The sequence below is a fragment of the Dermacentor albipictus genome, chromosome 3 (assembly GCF_038994185.2).
Source record: "Dermacentor albipictus isolate Rhodes 1998 colony chromosome 3, USDA_Dalb.pri_finalv2, whole genome shotgun sequence".
Taxonomy (NCBI): domain Eukaryota; kingdom Metazoa; phylum Arthropoda; class Arachnida; order Ixodida; family Ixodidae; genus Dermacentor; species Dermacentor albipictus.
The window spans coordinates 95,864,109-95,881,245 of record NC_091823.1 but is presented as its reverse complement, the minus strand read 5'-3'; the positions used below and the strand labels follow the sequence as shown (position 1 = coordinate 95,881,245).

Here is a 17,137-nt window from a genome sequence, read left to right as displayed (position 1 = left end):
CCAGCTGGAGTTTTTGCAAGAAACTGGGCGCACCGCTATGTGGCCCCCAGGACACCCATCGCGCCGGCGCGTGCAAAATGCCGGACGCCGCAGCCGGTTTCTGTGTGTGAAGGGGTTTCTTTGAGTTTTCGCGTAACAGAATTATGTTTTCTCGTATAGTCAAATTACAATCCAAGAGCTATCATGTCTGTAGGTTGTGTGCAAGTCGTAGCTTACGATTTTCTATGTATTTTAGCTGGATAAATTCAATTACTTCAGTCGATTCCTTGCATCATATGGAAGGCCTGGGTGTATGTGGTTTGAAAATCTTTTTTTGCCAGATGCGGGATGCCGGATTTTCTGCGACACGGGCTCCTAAACGCTATCGCCATAATAAAGCTTAACCATGACGGCGAAAGTTTCACTGCATAACATAGCCACCGACATTTCTTTGGCAGTTCTCACTTTAAAACAGCTCAAGAATGAAAAAAATTCACATTTTGTGTCTGCAGTTAACTACGCTGTGAGCTTACATAACTGGCTAGATAGCACGAAAAAGAATAAACTTTTGTGAAATACAAGTCAAGGTCAATCAAATATTTCAAATATTTACACCTTTATGACAGTGCTGTAGGACTCTCGGTGGGGGGGGGGGTTGCAGACAAGTTTGCAAACAAAGCTTGTTGCCTTACTCTGTTCATGACAGGGTCAGCAAGCTACCTTCTTATTTTTGTCAACAATGATAATAGTCTCAGCCAAGAAAGAAGACTTCATACCATGAAGTCTGCCAAAACAAAGAAAATCTACTCATGTTTTCATCATCGTGAACACTCATCATCGTGAACTGCCAAAACCTTACAATGGACTTAGGTGTCTTTACTGATCCTGCAGCCATGTCGCATTTAACATGGCAAACAATACAGATGACAGGACAAGTATGAACAGGAGGATGTGCTGACTATCAGATAATTTTTATTCAGAGTTGCACAATGCGTAAGGCAGATCACACAAAAGCATAAAGCTATCTATAAATTGCTAGAATAGTGTTTCATGAATATCGTTCTGCTTTTGTGCAATATGCCTTATATACTGCACAACTCCGAGCAAAAATCAGTTGATAATCGGCGCATCTGTTCTTCTGTCTATATTGCTTGTGCCGTCATCTGTGTTGTTCACCATGCAGAACCTAAACCAACTAGTTCAGCTTAGATCCCTCCTATGTTGCATTTATTGCACGACTCGCCTCCAGGCTTTCCTTTCCAGACGTGGTGGCTAAACATACCCTACGATGGTGAAGCCATATGGCGAACAATCGGACCTGCATGAAGTTAACTTTTCTCCAGCATTTATAGCTAAATGTCAAACATGAGAAGCATTTTCCACAAATGTACAACTAGCATGCTATCTCTGACAAAGTCCAAGCTTACATTTCTAATGAAGCTGTTGCCTGCCACTGAAAACTGCTGATAAATTCAACTGCTGTTGCTGAATTGTCCCACTCCCTCCAGCAACAATGAGTACCTTTAACACAATGAACAGGCACTACACACAACAGCCAAAACAAATATTACATGTGCATGACATGAAATTTTTTATTTACCCGACTCCTGCCAGGCCCTCACATAAAAATCTTTTGTCCATTAAAATGGTCCTCCTATCTCAATTCTTTAATTTTGTCAACTGCACGAGTCTAACACTTTCTAAAACAAAGGCAATCCTTATTTCTAGAGCATCCCAAAACAATGGGAAACACTTCGATCTCCTAAACATTGGAAGAGCATGCCATACAATTTACTAACAGGCCTATATTTGGCCCATTAATGCGACTTTTGTCTCACGACACCAGTGGTGCATTTTGATCGAACGTGAGAAAGACACTTTTATGCTTCATGGCAGCTTCATACAGGCCCACAGAAGCGCATTTTGTCACCCTACCCAAGAAAGTAGTAGGCCTGTTTTCAGTATAGAGACTGGAACAGTTCATTAAGTTTTAGAACAAAAAAAAAAAAACATGATAGGCCATGAAAGACAATGCAAAAAAATTCATGCTCTGGATTGCTCTCGAGATACTGCAATTCTTAAGCATGCATCAGAAATAAATGTGCCAATCGTTGATATGGTTCCTTAATATTAAACTCAATTTAAAAAAGCATGGAGATTCTCTTTTTAAAATGAAATCAGCATTTTACAACCTGAAAAATATCTCCAGAAAGCTAGTGAAGCTAAATTTAATCAGGCCACAATAGCTAAAACACCTTTTTTTCTACAAGCGTTTTTGAAGAATAACAGTGCTGCACTTGCCAGCGCACAGTCATTGAGGCTGAGTGAAATAGGGGTGACAGAACGATCATCATGGTACATCTGAAATGCTAAGTCCAACCCCAACACTAACATTCCATGATGCTGGAAAAGGGTTTCCTTGTGGATTGAACAGGCATCAAGAGGCAGTGAAGCCATTGGTGCAAGAACAATGAACATGCTAAAGTCATGCAGCACACACATGAACAGTCAAGATGCCAAGGTTAGCAAGTGAGGGAACAAATACAGCCTAGAGCACAAGCAGACTCGCAGAAGTGCAAAGGAACAAGGGATTAAGAAGGGATAATCCGGGCCTCCTATCAAAGCAAGCACGAGCCAGTGTGCATCCTAGCCAAGATACAAGTCACATACTATATTTGCGATCATATCTGCATTGGTCAATGCAAGAGCATACAGAATTAACGTTTCACAGTAGAAGAAAAAAGAATGCACATACACACAAGGAACACACAGGTGGGTGGAACAGCACTGACTCACAATAAAAATGTGCGTTTCCAGACACTTGAGCTAACAAACATCCATTCAGTACAATCCCTTATCGCTGCAGTGTGACAACAAATCGGTAGCAAACGACTAACTGTTGAGTTTTGCCAATAGCTCTCTTTCAGTGTGTCTACTGACAAGGCGTCACGTAATCTCAAAAGATATTGACACATGCTCTTTTGTCACACCTTCCTGAAACTCATTTCATCATTCTGTGCTATGAGAAACTTCACGGAATGCAGCCTGCCTTTCTGCACAACCACTGCGCTCCCATGCACAACCAAGATGTGGTGCCAGCTATTCGAATGTGGTTTGACTACCAGCTAGGTGAAGGTAAAGACAGCATGCATAACAGATGCATGGTTAAAAATCCTTCTGCAGGTATTAAACAGTAGTTCACTCGAGCTAATCCAAAGCACTTGTGCAGTGGTTCGGGGAAGCTGGTTGGCTTTCGTTGTGGAGACAGCACAAGAAATATTAAACACAGAACAAGAGGAGTGCACATGACAGGGGTTCTTGCCTACAATGTCTTCCATGGCCCAAGTGTTGGCTTCCAATGCATAATCAAGATCATAACAAGTTAAAAGAAAATCTCCATTATTTGTGTGCAGCCTGCTGTACAGTCACGGCCATAGTTTCAGCCTCAACGGGTCGAACATGTCTTTTTGCTTCGATTTATTTGCATTTACATACCTCTGGTTGATAGCAAAAGATCAGGAGTGCTTGGCTGATTGAAAGCAGATAAAACTAGGGCTTATGCAAGCAATTCGTTCCACTAGAGGCAAATCAATGCCTTCCTTTTTACGCCAAGCCTGTTATGCAGTGAACAATGTTCGCTCCAAATATGCTTCACACCATTAAAGCTGGTGCAGTGAAACTTATAGGGGGTGTAACACATGTCAAGGGTCTCGTGTGACCAAAGAAGTGTGTGTGAGACAACTGGATGTGCGGTGGAAAATCAACAAGTTTATGTTAATTATGCACCGCAGCTTCATGGATTCAACTAGACAAAACCTGGTAGGATTAAAGTCTCTCGAGAAATACATGCGGGAGAACTTTCATAGTTGTATGAGCCTCAGGAATGCCACAGGAAAATACCAAGCTTGTACTAATCGAGGTTCTGAATGCTTGCCAAGAGACTAAATTGTTTGCGAACTACTGGATACACAGAACTAAAATTTTGTAGAAATAAATTATGCAGTGGGGTGAGCATGACGAAGAAATTTAAATGCTGCAGGAGTACTGGCGCGATGGAAAAAAAATCTCCAAAGTGCTCTCCAAACACTCCTTTGAGCCGTCACTTAACGCTTTGAGGGTTTTTGACATACGTGTACAGCACTGATCTTATTTCGATATTTTGTGCATATTCGACACCACTGGTGGTTGAGAAGTTCTGCCATCTCTATGGACACCCAAGGTCATTTGAAATTGTGTTTCCACTCATCAGGGCACACAACACGACTCATTCACCCCCGAGCACTGCTCAAGTGGTTGTGCAAACATCATCTTGCACACACAAGCTGTTGCAATCACGCTTCCAGTAGCTTATGTATAGCACTGCACGGCCAAAGTTCAGAGGGTATTAATAAGTTTCCTTTTTCTTTGCCTTTTGTTGCGTTTTCCCTTTTGGCTTTGGTTCACACATTCCCATACAATGGCGCGCACAGTTGCGATTTCGGTACGGCCACGTGCAGTGCATCTTATCACAGTCACAGCTCAAGCATTTCTCCTTCTGATGAAATGTGTTTCTGGGTCAACAAACTAATAACTACAAATTTTGAGAAATTTTTTTCTATCTCATACTGTATAGTGTACTTGTGCATGAACTATAAGAGCAAGTAAAGCATTTTTGAGACAAAATATTGTTAGCGATAAAGTTTTGTTGTATTCATGAACTTTCAATCACTTTCTGCAACTGGAAATTGCAATAAAAAGAACTGACCAAGTTGGCATGGCTTTTGCGAAAAAATTCTGCCCTCAGAGGATTAGATATTGGAACTGTTACTGCAAGAAAAAGGCCCAATGTTTCTGCTTGAGGCTGCACAAGTTTACAGAAGACCCTGTATGGTTAGAATCAACCCAATGAAGGTACTTTTCTAAGTTCTGAAGTATTAATAGGTGTTAATCGTGAACAGTAATGCATTCAATATCACTGGAACTTTGCAACTCTGACTAAGTGTGACATTCGGAGGCAGCACATAGTGCGAGTGAGCACTATGAAGACATTCAACAGAAACTGCACATGACAAATCTGTACCTGCCACGGTTGTTCTTTCTTTGATGTGGGGGGGGGGGGGAGGAAACTACATGCTTTACACTTGGTGCACTAGTAGCATGCCTGAGGCAACATACCACTTTCTTCACATTTTACCCAACGACATCAAATCTTGTTTTTGTGTGTGTTTTGCATTGGCAAATAAACAGCACACACAATAATGGTGGTGGACGTTAACAGCCACAGACCACTGAGCAGAGGGAAAAGCACATACCAGCTATGACGGTAACACAGACAGACATCTAGCTTCAAAGCAACAGCTTCACCAGCGGTAGAATCTGTTTCTTGAAACTCAAATGTGGCATACTTCTCACACCAGAAGAACGGCTTAGCATGACTTGCTAGCTGTGTTCCAAAGAAGGCCGAACTGTCAGTCTGCAAGTACGTCCCCCCTGGTGCAACAGTACAAGTTTCGCCTGAAAGGCACAGCATCAACTGCGACAGCAAATTATTAGACAGCTATACGAAGCAAGGATAGTGGATATATTGTCCATATAAACTTGTAAACGTTCGCTTACTAACTAAATTAACAAGTATGGCGTCATGTGCACAAAGGCAAACATGAATACATCTCCCTCGATGATAGCAGACACTCGCTGTCGAAACGCTGGCATGAGGAAGAGTGGCAGCAGCAGCGAGCAAATCGACCTTTGTGCTGCCTCTCACTTCAATGCGAAGTAAGCGATCAAAACACAATGCACACAAAGCTGTCAGCCCTCAGCATGTCTAGACTCTGTACCCACAGCAGGTCGCTTTCAAGACAGGGCCTGCGCGGATGAGCTCAGCCGCATCATACACAGTCACCGCCTGAGCAGAATGTCCCCCGTCCCTGGTGCCTTGCGCACGATGAAAGACTGCGCGCTTTCTCCCTTGTGCATGTGACATCGAGCCACCATCCTTGGCTCACCCTCACAAGCTTTCACTCGCACCCACGACATACCGTGTGCGCCCAAAATTTTATCACACTTGGATATATAGGGAACATCACGACGATGGCAATGGTGGAAATACGCCTGGAGTGTTCATATGTTTGCTACTGGGATAAAAAATTCCGTCTTCAAAGATGCTGTGCCTATGCTGCCCTAAAAATCTGGCCAGGTACTGAAATGTGCAGTAGATGGCTCGCATATTCTACAGCAAGTGCTACATACAGCCCCTTAATAAATCAAACTTCACAAATGCATGGCAGCATCTGTTACAGAACAATTTTGATACTGTAAAGCTCACTTAATGATGTGAACAGTGACTTGAATGCAGATCATCAAGCGCTCTTCTAAATCGCACTGTTGGTTCAGCTGCATCTAGCTAACAATGCAAAAAGGGCCTCACAAGGCAGCAATATGCACGTAAAGATCTCTAAACAAACATAAAGACATCAGATAAGCTTTCTAGGTGCGTGAATAATGTACTTTTGCACAATGGCATGCACTTCCAATTGTTGTAAGGCAGATCGATCGTGAACATATATTGAGACAGTGATCACCTCAGCATGCAACTATACCTGGAGCCGCTGTATAAAGAACAGTGCACATGAATGAATGGCCAGTATGAGGCAAAGATCCACTAGACCTAACAATCTTAAGTGAACAAGCTTTATCAATGTACAATTCTATGTAATAAAGCAACAATGTGTCATAAAAGCCAGCATTTCATGTGTTTGATTGAAATATGCATACTGTCACCGAAGGTGACATAGCTACATTACATATGCTTGCCAGCCGAGTACTAAATGTGATGACAAAACAGCACAAAAAGAGGACAAAGAATGATGATGAGACAGATGCCGACTCACAAATGTAGGGTCACCCAAAGTGCAAAGCAGGGACAGTGTTAGCACATGAAATATGTGTGCAGTAGCATTCTTCCACAGCAGGAGTTGCAGGAGACGACTGCCTGCAGCAACATACGAATGATACGTATGTTATGGTCAATCTGATTAGAGGGTTTGCACACAGCCTGACTGTCTGACACGAAGGTAATACAGCTTGAGCCTGAATCATGTTTCAAACAAACATGGCCCAAACAGGCGATGTTCGGCTGGCTACAAACTTTTGGTCAGTTCAAGCTGATCTATGCATCGTAGGATACATGCTTAACTATGGCTCAAGAGCTCAATTATTTTAATGCTGAGGTACTATGTGCCAAAACCACGATCCGATTATGAGGCACGTCAGCGATAGACTACAGATTAGTTTGGGCCGTCTGGGATTCTTTCATGTGCACCCAACGCACAATACACAAACGCTTTTGCATTCTGCTCCGATCTGTATGTGGACGCTATGGCCAGGATCGAACCTGCAACCTTGTGCTCGGTAGCACAATGCCATAGGCTCTAAGCTACCACAACAGGTTGGCCGGCTCAAGAGCGATCACAGCAGCACATTTCCGACACACTACCTCATGCAACTATCATTGTTGCCAAAGTTTCCTCTGCAATTTTCGTGAAAATGTTTAAGAAAATGTAAGTAGCACAGGATTTGCAGCAATGATATGCATTTTTACATTTTCTACTAAAAAAAAGAAAAGAAAAGAAGAAACTTGCACCAGACTGCCGTGACTCTTAGTTTCCTTCATTAAATTCCTGCAAACAGCAATTATGAGCCCTCAGCTACCGGCTATGTCTAGAGGTAACACACCTGCAGCACAATGTAAACACTTAAGCAGTGAAAAAAAAAAAACAGCATACAGCGGTGCGGAAGTGCCAATGTTTTAAGCCCTATATTACACTCACCAATGCTCATGAGTTCTTTTTTTTGGGGGGGGGGGGAGGGGGTCATGGTCATTTGTGTCTCGTGGAATATATGCTTGCTCAAAGATGTGGTTTAGCGTTCAGTTCAGCTTGAAAACAAGGTCGTTGGTTCAGTCCCAAATCTAATAATCTTTTACTCTATGCTGGGTCATGCCTGAACTAAATCATGATAAACAAACAAACATGATAAGCTCATTTTCTAGCTCATACTAAAATTCACACTAAATCTCCTAAATAGGCTATTGGATATGACAGTTAATTACTTCATGGAGCTTTTTTTCTCTTTTCTTTTCTGGGAAGGCATTGCATCACTAACAATGCTGTGAATGCTGCTTGAAAATGCCTGTATTGTTGTAAAAGTCCGACATTTATTTTGTGAAGCACAATGTCTATAAAGAGGCAAGCACCTTTTTAGAAAGAGGTACTTGCACATTCATTTTTGCATTGCACAACGCAGCTGACCAGTTGATAATCGGCACCTTTCTTATCAACATTCTTTGTTCAGTTTCAGTGCTATTCTACTGACCTAGTGACAAACCAGCTTGGCAAAAACTACTTCGTGGCCAGCTGAACTATGTCAGAAGGTCGCAACTGGCTCAAGGTGTCATGTGCATGAGCATCACATGCTGCAAAAGAAGCGCTTCACGGAGGAACGCCTCTCCACACTTGGAGCAACTGAAGAGTGAGTTCGCTGGTGGTCCTGGCGATGAAGGCGGAAGTCCCGTTGGCGACACCGTGGATGTGGGCATGATGATGTCACGCATCCGGGCGGTGCAGTTGTGCTTGATCATCTGGATCTTCTGGATAAAGCCCTTGCCACAGTCCGAGCACTTGAACGGTCGCTCTCCCGAATGCACACGCACGTGGTGTCGCAGGTTGGTCATAATGTTGGTCGAGTAGTGGCACTGTCGGCACTGGAACTTCTTCGGCATGTCCACAACAGTCGAAGTAAAGTGCCGCGAAGATGTTGATGGACGTCCTGCATTGCTATTGCTGGCACGCAGGAGGCTGGGTGCAATGGGAAAGCCTCGTGTCGACAGGGCTAGTTCCAAAAGAAAAGCAAGAAAAAGAACAAAAGAGAAGTCAACATCTGACACTTAATGGCAGGCTTTTGATGAAGTCAAAGTAAAACACCACTTCAATTACTTTTGCGAGTTAATGATTGCATCAAGCAACACTTCAGGTTGGTATCAACGTGTCAAAAAACATCTGTGATCTGTGCAAGGCTCGAATTACAGGGAAAAGAGCTACATGCTTAGCAATGATGCTGCTTGCTCTACAACACCAGGAGCTAAATGCAAGTGCATTCCATTGTGATACTGCACGCGGCCCTTTGCATGTAAGCTTCACATATAAGTGACCATGGTCACAGTTTCAGTCATCTGGCCTTGAAAGCATAATGTATCTTTTTCACGTACTGTTATCTACAGCCCCAAAAATTAGTTAAAAGTTGTGAAGTAACATGGCATAAAGAGTACAGTAAAAAAGCTTGAGGAAATGCAACATGGTATCACACTAAAGAATGCAAGCACACATCATGCACACTGCTGATGAAGAACAAAGCTGAATACACAATACACAGCTACAAAAGCTACTACAAAAAAATCTCAAATGAGTAGTTTTCTTGCACATTCAGATTACATTAACACAAATTACAGCTCCATAAGTAAACCAGAAGAACCCCCTCGAATGTGGCATATACAACAAATACTCCCCACAAGGATCAAATCTCAAAGCTTTGAGAGAGTACATAAAACTGCAATACAACAGGAAAAAACCTTTAAATTCAACAAGAATGCAACCAATGCCACTTATGTTTACACCTAATTTAAGCACACAGGATAGCAGAAACCCTTTTAGATCTTTGAAAACACCTCAAGCCCTCTATGTGTTTCTATGATCTGCATGCTATTGCGATATTTAGCTTCAACAACAGTACAAACAAATATAAATGTATATATTGCAGGTATATGAGCCTCTGATGAACAATTACAAGCGACACAAAAGAAGGCACTAAGCATGCACTATGATCATTACTTAATCCCATCCAATTATCATTCACAACATGAACTTGAAAGCATTCTTTTTAGTAGTGCTTTCAGTTTTTATAAACGCATTATAGCTGATAGACAATGCCGAAACATGAAGGACAAGGACAGGGAAACACAACATGAGCACCGAATTAACGTGTGTGTTGTATCAGTGAGCTACAAACCATTTCCCACTGAATGTGGCAGGTCTCATCAAACTACCAAAGCTAAGCAGCACTGTGCTCATTAAGAACTTGGGAGTTCCCTGGTACTGTTTATCAGCCAATGACTGAAAACAAACCAACAGTATGTTTCTTATGACCACTTAGATAAAATAATAAAGATATTACCGTCATATCAACACAAATGTGTAAATCATTGCATTAATAATCCTTTGCACTTCTGAACAAGGTACAATAACAGGAAGTTGACAGATTAAGTTAGGTTAATATAATGTATCCTTCAAGTTAAAAGCGTTGAAATATTCATTTTAAGTGTGAAAAGATGGTGATTCAGGAAATTGCATACAACAGCGAGTCCGCGTGCTTGGAACCCAGACAGAAATGCAGATAAATGAATTACAGATAACTGTGCAGACAGCACACAAGTGTGTGTACAGTGCTCACGGAATGAAACGCGTCAATTTAGGGCTAAGTAATGCGCATACTTTCATTTCAACCGGCTGCAGTTCATGCCACATCGACGTAATTCTGGCGCGTACACTTACATCACAGTCCTCGTCATTTTTGGTGATCAAATTCCTAGCGACATGACATGGTGCTCTGGCGTACTTTGCACATATGTCGGGTTCTACTAAATGCTCTGTGTCCCATTTCATTCCGTGAGCACTGTACTTCGATATTTGCAACACCATCTCATAATAACACCCTTATGGCAACATTCAACCTACCGTAAAATTTTGTGCATGACCTACTACAAACGGGCCTTGTTGACAGTTTGTGCACACTTTTATGTTACTGTTACTATCTTTTTATGAAACTGTTTAAGAATGTGCAAGCATTGTGCTTGTATTCTGTTAATGATTTGTGATGAAACCTGTACATGATAAACAAATGTACAATAAACCTTCTCGGTGAGAAAATGCACCAAACAGACACATCCAGAACAAATGTGGTGCCAAATATACAAGCTTTCTTTCCCAAAAAAACTTCTAAACCACTGAAACAAAAGCACTACCTTATCATGACAGCAAGACGTTTTTGCTAACATTTAACAGCACTCTCAAACTGTCTTAAAAACCATGCCCCCAACTGTGTTAGAGAGAACCAGAAAGTGTTGCAAGAGAGACTGATAGAAGACAGTGCTGAAGGTTTCCCTGTTCTTGAAGTAAAAAGAACAAAGCGTTCTGTAATTGGCAGCAAGTTGTGGCTCTCCAGATAAATATGCAGGGTTTATTTATACATTATGAATGCTTAATTGAGGCTAAAACTGGATTCTGCTAGCAGAAATTTCATTTCTTTGTCCTAAACTATTTTGCCTAGGATTCTAAGAATTATTACTTATTTTTAAAACATACATGCACGTGACAGGAAAGGCAAAGCGAGAAGCAGTCTGGTCTGAGAAACCACAAGAATGCTGCAATCATGCAGCAGCTCATACTACGTCACTAGTGAGCTACAAACACTTTCATTCCAGCTACTTCCATGGCGAAAGAATAATCAACATTGGTAACAACACGAGTGCACTCTAAAATTTCTTTACACACTTCGCGGCTTATCTTGAACCCAAACAGTAAGCACCATCAATCTAATGCAACCTTCCTCTATTTAATACATGTCCGGGCTCACTACTTCCCTCTCGAGAATGCTATGTTATGCCGATATGCACACACCATTTGCGACCTGAAAGTATTCAGGGAACACAGCATTGAAGAAAGGGAATGCATACAGTATAGATGCCGATTATTATTCGTGTACCAGATAAGCCAAAGTGCAAAATTTCCTTAAACCATGTATTGCAAGTTGGTATTTAACAGTGTATGAATTTGGATGAGCTGGCAAGTCATTTTCAAGCTTACAACAGCATGCTCATGACACGATAAAAGCTTTATGTATGTGTCCCCTTTGTTTATGTTCTGCCTTAAGTGCAATGTTGCAAGTTAAAAAAGAAGAAAAAAGGGAAATCCTAGTTGATGCCTAGTTTAGCAAATACACTAACCATGTTGCAATGTTCTCGTATATTCCCATTAATGCCGGAGGAAAATATATGTGTACAAAATGCACAATAGAACACCAATGGTACATGTGCTACAGGACTCCAAAGAAGGAAGATGAAGAAAAAAAAGAAGAAAGCAAGGAGAGCTGGATAAATGTAGGAGTCAGGAAATCGCCAACATAAATGGAGGCGGTGTAGTTTTTAACTTGAAAAAGGTCAACTTTGTTATACTTAACCATCCCAGCTTAGCAAAAATCTTGGGAACTGATGCTACCTGAAACATTATTGCCACTAATGCGACTCAGGAATACATGCTTTGGGCTTGTCTGCACTTGGGTGCAACAGTTGTTAGAAAAACATTAAGTAAATCTATGTGTGCTGCACCAGTGGTGGCAATAAAAAACGGTGCAGTCAGGATGCTGGCAATCATGTTAATGGGGCTAGTTTATAAGCTACGACATGTTTGTTTAGTGAAGTCCCTACTTCCTCAGTGAAACATTAAATTGTTACCTTTATATGTTGTATGCAGATGCGGAAACATCCCAGACTGACACTGCATCAAGTGCAAATTGTGTTATGTGAAAATCTATGGATTTTGTGCTATGCGAGCGTAAATGCAATGTAACAGCCTACAAAATGCAACATACTAGAATGTATTGACAGGTTTACAATGCACACAATCAAAGGCATTGCCAGACTCCTACATTTTGCGCACTGAAGCAAAGTGAGAGTACTGAAACTATAGTTAGTGCAAAAAGAAACAGGCCAGTCATTACATCTCACAAGAAGCAGAATGCCAAGTACAGGTGAACAAAAAGAATAAAAGAATGTAACAAGAAACTGCTGTTGTAAATTGCATGAACATCATGAGAAGTTGGAAAAATAGAGCAGAAGAAACACAGCCAAGCATCAATGTCGCACTCACTGTTTTTAGGCTATTAAGGGGAAAAAGCACCTACTGGCATGATAGATGCTCAGTTTGTGAGGTGCATGTCTCATATATCTATGAGCTCAACATAGATAAAGTGTAAACTATCGTAACAGAATTCCAAAACTGTGTTTTAATGTCCTTGTGTTGCGTTTCTTTGACAAGTATTAGCACAAGAAACAAAAGATCAAATACTGTATGTGAAAGTAACAGTAGAGTAAAATGAGATTTCGCATTCAAAAGTACATGTATATTTTTAGAATTTTGGTAGGTAAATATATGCAAGCTCTACTTGTTTAAAGCTTTCTCCGCAAGTACATCACAACAAATCTAGATAACTGGTCACTTTTGGCTGAGTTAGGCAGCGGTTTAATTAGTAATCCTCCAAAATGCTCAAGCCAATACGCGCTGAATTTACTGCCTTTAGAACTATATGGCAGTACTTCTGGCGATGTGGTGCACCCTCAATAGAAGGGTGCACATACACCTTTCAATAGGTGTTATATCACTTCAGTTAACAGCTGCCAGAAATGGTCCACACACAGTAAATGTTAGGTGCCCCAGTTAACTCAAAGAATACACAAGATCAGCTTCATTACTTAAATACTATATGCATGAATGCCAAGCACAGATAAGTCTTCCACATTTGGCCATAGCATGGCAAGTTCCTTCTCTCTAGATATATTAACTGCATGAAAACTACACCACACAGAAAAAAGAAAACAGCGATTCCCTTCCTTTATCTTTTTTTTTTTGTACCCCTTATTCATATGCTGTGATGCGCCTGTTGGGATATATCTCGGCTATTGTTTAATCTAAACAACAGTGTCGAAACTTTCTTACATCACGGTCACACTTATTGTGTGTAAGGCTCACTCACTGGTGCATTACACAAAACATTAGTCACATGTGAAAAGTGCTCCTGAAAATGATGGAATCAAGTAGAACCACATGTCAGGCACACTGTTCAAAGAAGTGGCAACAGCTGAAATAACTTAAGCTTTGGTGCTGCAGTTTTCACACGTGACGTAGATCAATAAATACAGGGCAAAAGTTTCCACACTTTCCCATACAGTCAACATGTAATAAGAGAAAGATGTTCTGGATTTTTCTTTTTTTACACTTTCGAGTATCAGGACATCCATTTTCTTTCTTGTATATAATAATGAATAACGCTCGCTTCCATCCACATCTTGAAAGGCACACAATTGCTCTTCATCCATCCTTACCTAGAGAGAAAAAAGACAGGTAGGTGGACATGGGTTATACACAATCTTGAAGTACCCATTAGAAGAGCAGAGATGAAAACACAAGACTTTACGAAGGGTAAGTTAGCACACATAACACACATAACAAGTAACAGCACCAGTAAGTTGCAGCCCCAAAAAGCTGTTAACAAATCACTACGTGCAGTAAATTCTGAACAGGCGGAAAACGCACAAGTTTAATTATATCTATGTTTTCATCACCCCGAACTTCGCCACCCCTTCCTCCTTCTCTTTAATTAAGAGATACCACTGATCCTCGCTGTGACTGCTTGAGGTAGACGGTTTTTGAGAAATACGAGCATGGCTGAATACAAGTTTGGGCGGCTAACCACGCATCGTGTAGGCAGCACTGCGACTCGCGATTGAGTTGAAGCAGCGTCGCAAGTATCGCGTAGCTACTTCGAGCTTACTAAAGTGCGGGCATTCAACTGGTTGTTGCGCAAGTACGCGATGTCAGATTACTTCAATGGCAGCCGGAGAACATGAACAAGCGACAACGCCGCGGCAGGAAAGCAGGAAAGATATCGGGTTCCTCTCACGTATTGCGTTGCCCCCTCTGCCTAAAACGTCCGCTGCTCAAGAGCCCCTCAAAAGCGAAAGTTCCTGTGGGTCGTACTGTGGTCTGAGCGAACGCTCGACAAGGCAGCGCGGACGAACGTCAAAAACAGTACGCCCGACAGGGCAGGAACAGGTCACGTCAAACCGAGCGTCCCCAATTTGATGCCACATAGCGGGGGGGGGGGGGGGGGGGTCCATCGTCGAGGGGGGCCCTATAGAGGGTCAACCACTCCCACCCGACTGGGTCACCGTTATTTCGCCGAATTCAGCGCAGACACATCGCAGACGCAGTTGAAGAACTGTCACTGTGCGTTCCTGTTGAATAGTAAATTCGTCCACTTGAAACCAAGAGAGAGTACACATGGGACGACGACTTCGCGAACACGCATAACAAACACAACAAACAACTCCAATGCGCCCCGCCATCTTTCCCCTGACTAGCCATGGTTGCCGACGCTGAAAAACTTTTTTGAGGCAATCGCAGTCCTGCTATGCGCAATCCACCATGGAGGCGTCGACTGCTCCACATAAATAGCGGTTACTTTACTTTGCAGCATAAAGACCTGGCTAAATGTTAACATTAAGCAGATAAGGTGCACAACTACTAAGAGTGAGAAAGAAAGTTGCTATGAAATAAATTACAATTGTGCCAAGACCTGCCAAAGCGAAACTGGAACTGAAGGCTAGTAGCCACGAGTGCGGAAGTCAGGCGCTGCCATGGGCGCTCCCCACTAAACACCAGACTTACTGCTGCAATGTGTTCATTTACCCAGCAGTTTGTTTGCGTAACATGCGCCAGATGAAGCATCCGGGGCACAACGCCTTGCACAAGTAAAGCAAACAATTCAAGAAACGGAAGAACGTTGTCAAGGCTATCCAACTTTTACCGAGTATCCTCCTGTGCAATTCTGTCGAGTACCCATTAACGCGTACCCGCAACAACTTCCTCAGATACTTACCCAAATTGTGGGGACTACGAGCATATAACTTATGCGCAAAACAAATTCAATGCCAGCTTTTGCCAAAGGCGCATTTCCAGATGCTTCCTTAGAGATCAACCAGCATCTACACGTGACATCTACATTACATCAAGCTTATTTGTATCTTTGTTTCTTTTAAAATAGAGTGTACACAATAAAATAGAACATCAACATTAGCTGCAAACTTGTTTTTGATTTTTTTTAAATAATGCATAAAGGAGTCCGAAAAGAATTTTATTTGTTACACAGCCATCACATCATGACAACTTCAAAAGTAAAACAGTGAACAGGACATTCAAAGGTTTCTCAGCGAAACAAAACTAAAGCTAGTGCGGAAATATGCAATCTGTGCTCAAATAGAAAACTGCAATGAAGAAATGCGCAATTACCAGCCAACACCAGGCCTTAGTTACAGCATGAAAGTGGATAAATGCAAGGCATTTCGGCAGAATTTTACAATGGTGCACAAAATGAGGATAGAAGATATAAAAACCGACAAGATGGCAACGAAATATACGGTTCATATTTTGTTAAGTTCTAGCTTACAGGAAGAATTCTTCATAACAGGCCTTCATCAGGCACATTTAAGGAAAACCTCGCAAGACCGCAAGTGACCTTCACAGAGCCCCAAAGTCTGCCTTTTGACAAAGTGTACTCTCGGCAACATAAATATATATCATTATCTTAATATTTTCTCACAGTCTATGAGAACCTGCACATTCGCAACCACATGACTCCGGCTGAAAACTGATCACGAGATCCTTTAAGCACAACAAACTGACACGTTTTCTACCAAAATATACGTTTTCCATTATTACTGGGACACAAACGCCACAAGAGACAAGTATTCAGCTCTCTTTATCACACTTACATATGCATTCATTTGGCTTAACGGTATGCACATGAGCCGCACATTTACATAAATGATATACTAAAACATTGAAAGATAGAACACACACACCATTCCTTAAATGCAGTGACTGAGTATGTTCAGGAACATTTTTTTTTCTTCAAGCTTTCACATTTTCCACTAGCTGGGTGAACGAAAGCCCTAACAAAGGCTACAACACTGCCACACACAAAAAGCATGGTAACAGCACATTTACATCGTAATCGTAACATTTTACGAAGATTGTTTCTCTTTTTAATTGTAACACGCAAAGAACAGTCAACCAAGTTACTAATTTTGCTCAGCTCCATTCAAAAGTTATCAAACAAATCCAAGCTTATCTGCAGGCTGCCAGACAACAGCCACGGTAACACGGTCATCAAAATCTTATACTATAGCATTCGCTGCATACTGAAAACCACAAGCCAGTACGATCTAAAGAATGTCGCTGGTTTGCAGGTGATAAAGTCTGCATGACATTTCAGTGGCCATTTAATTTTTTTC

General features: G+C 41.7%; 1 protein-coding gene across 3 annotated transcripts; it reads right to left on the bottom strand.

The window, feature by feature from the left end:
- Window positions 1-2,635: 2,635 nt before the first annotated feature.
- LOC135901295 (zinc finger protein 501-like) lies at window positions 2,636-15,442 on the bottom strand. 3 transcript variants are annotated; one of them, XR_010564088.2, is made up of 3 exons: window positions 14,617-15,425; window positions 14,060-14,167; window positions 2,636-8,847 (listed from the first exon to the last, which is right to left on the bottom strand). XR_010564088.2 is itself a non-coding variant. In XM_065431030.2 (2 exons), the coding sequence occupies exons 1-2, from the start codon at window positions 14,540-14,542 to the stop codon at window positions 8,402-8,404; spliced, it is 453 nt and encodes a 150-aa protein (XP_065287102.1). In that variant the 5' UTR covers window positions 14,543-15,347; the 3' UTR covers window positions 2,636-8,401. The 3 variants fall into 3 exon arrangements, 1 of the variants encoding a protein (XP_065287102.1); XR_010564087.2 differs by lacking the exon at window positions 14,060-14,167 and having other exon boundaries at window positions 14,617-15,442; XM_065431030.2 differs by lacking the exon at window positions 14,060-14,167 and having other exon boundaries at window positions 14,536-15,347.
- Between the last annotated feature and the right edge of the window lie 1,695 nt (window positions 15,443-17,137).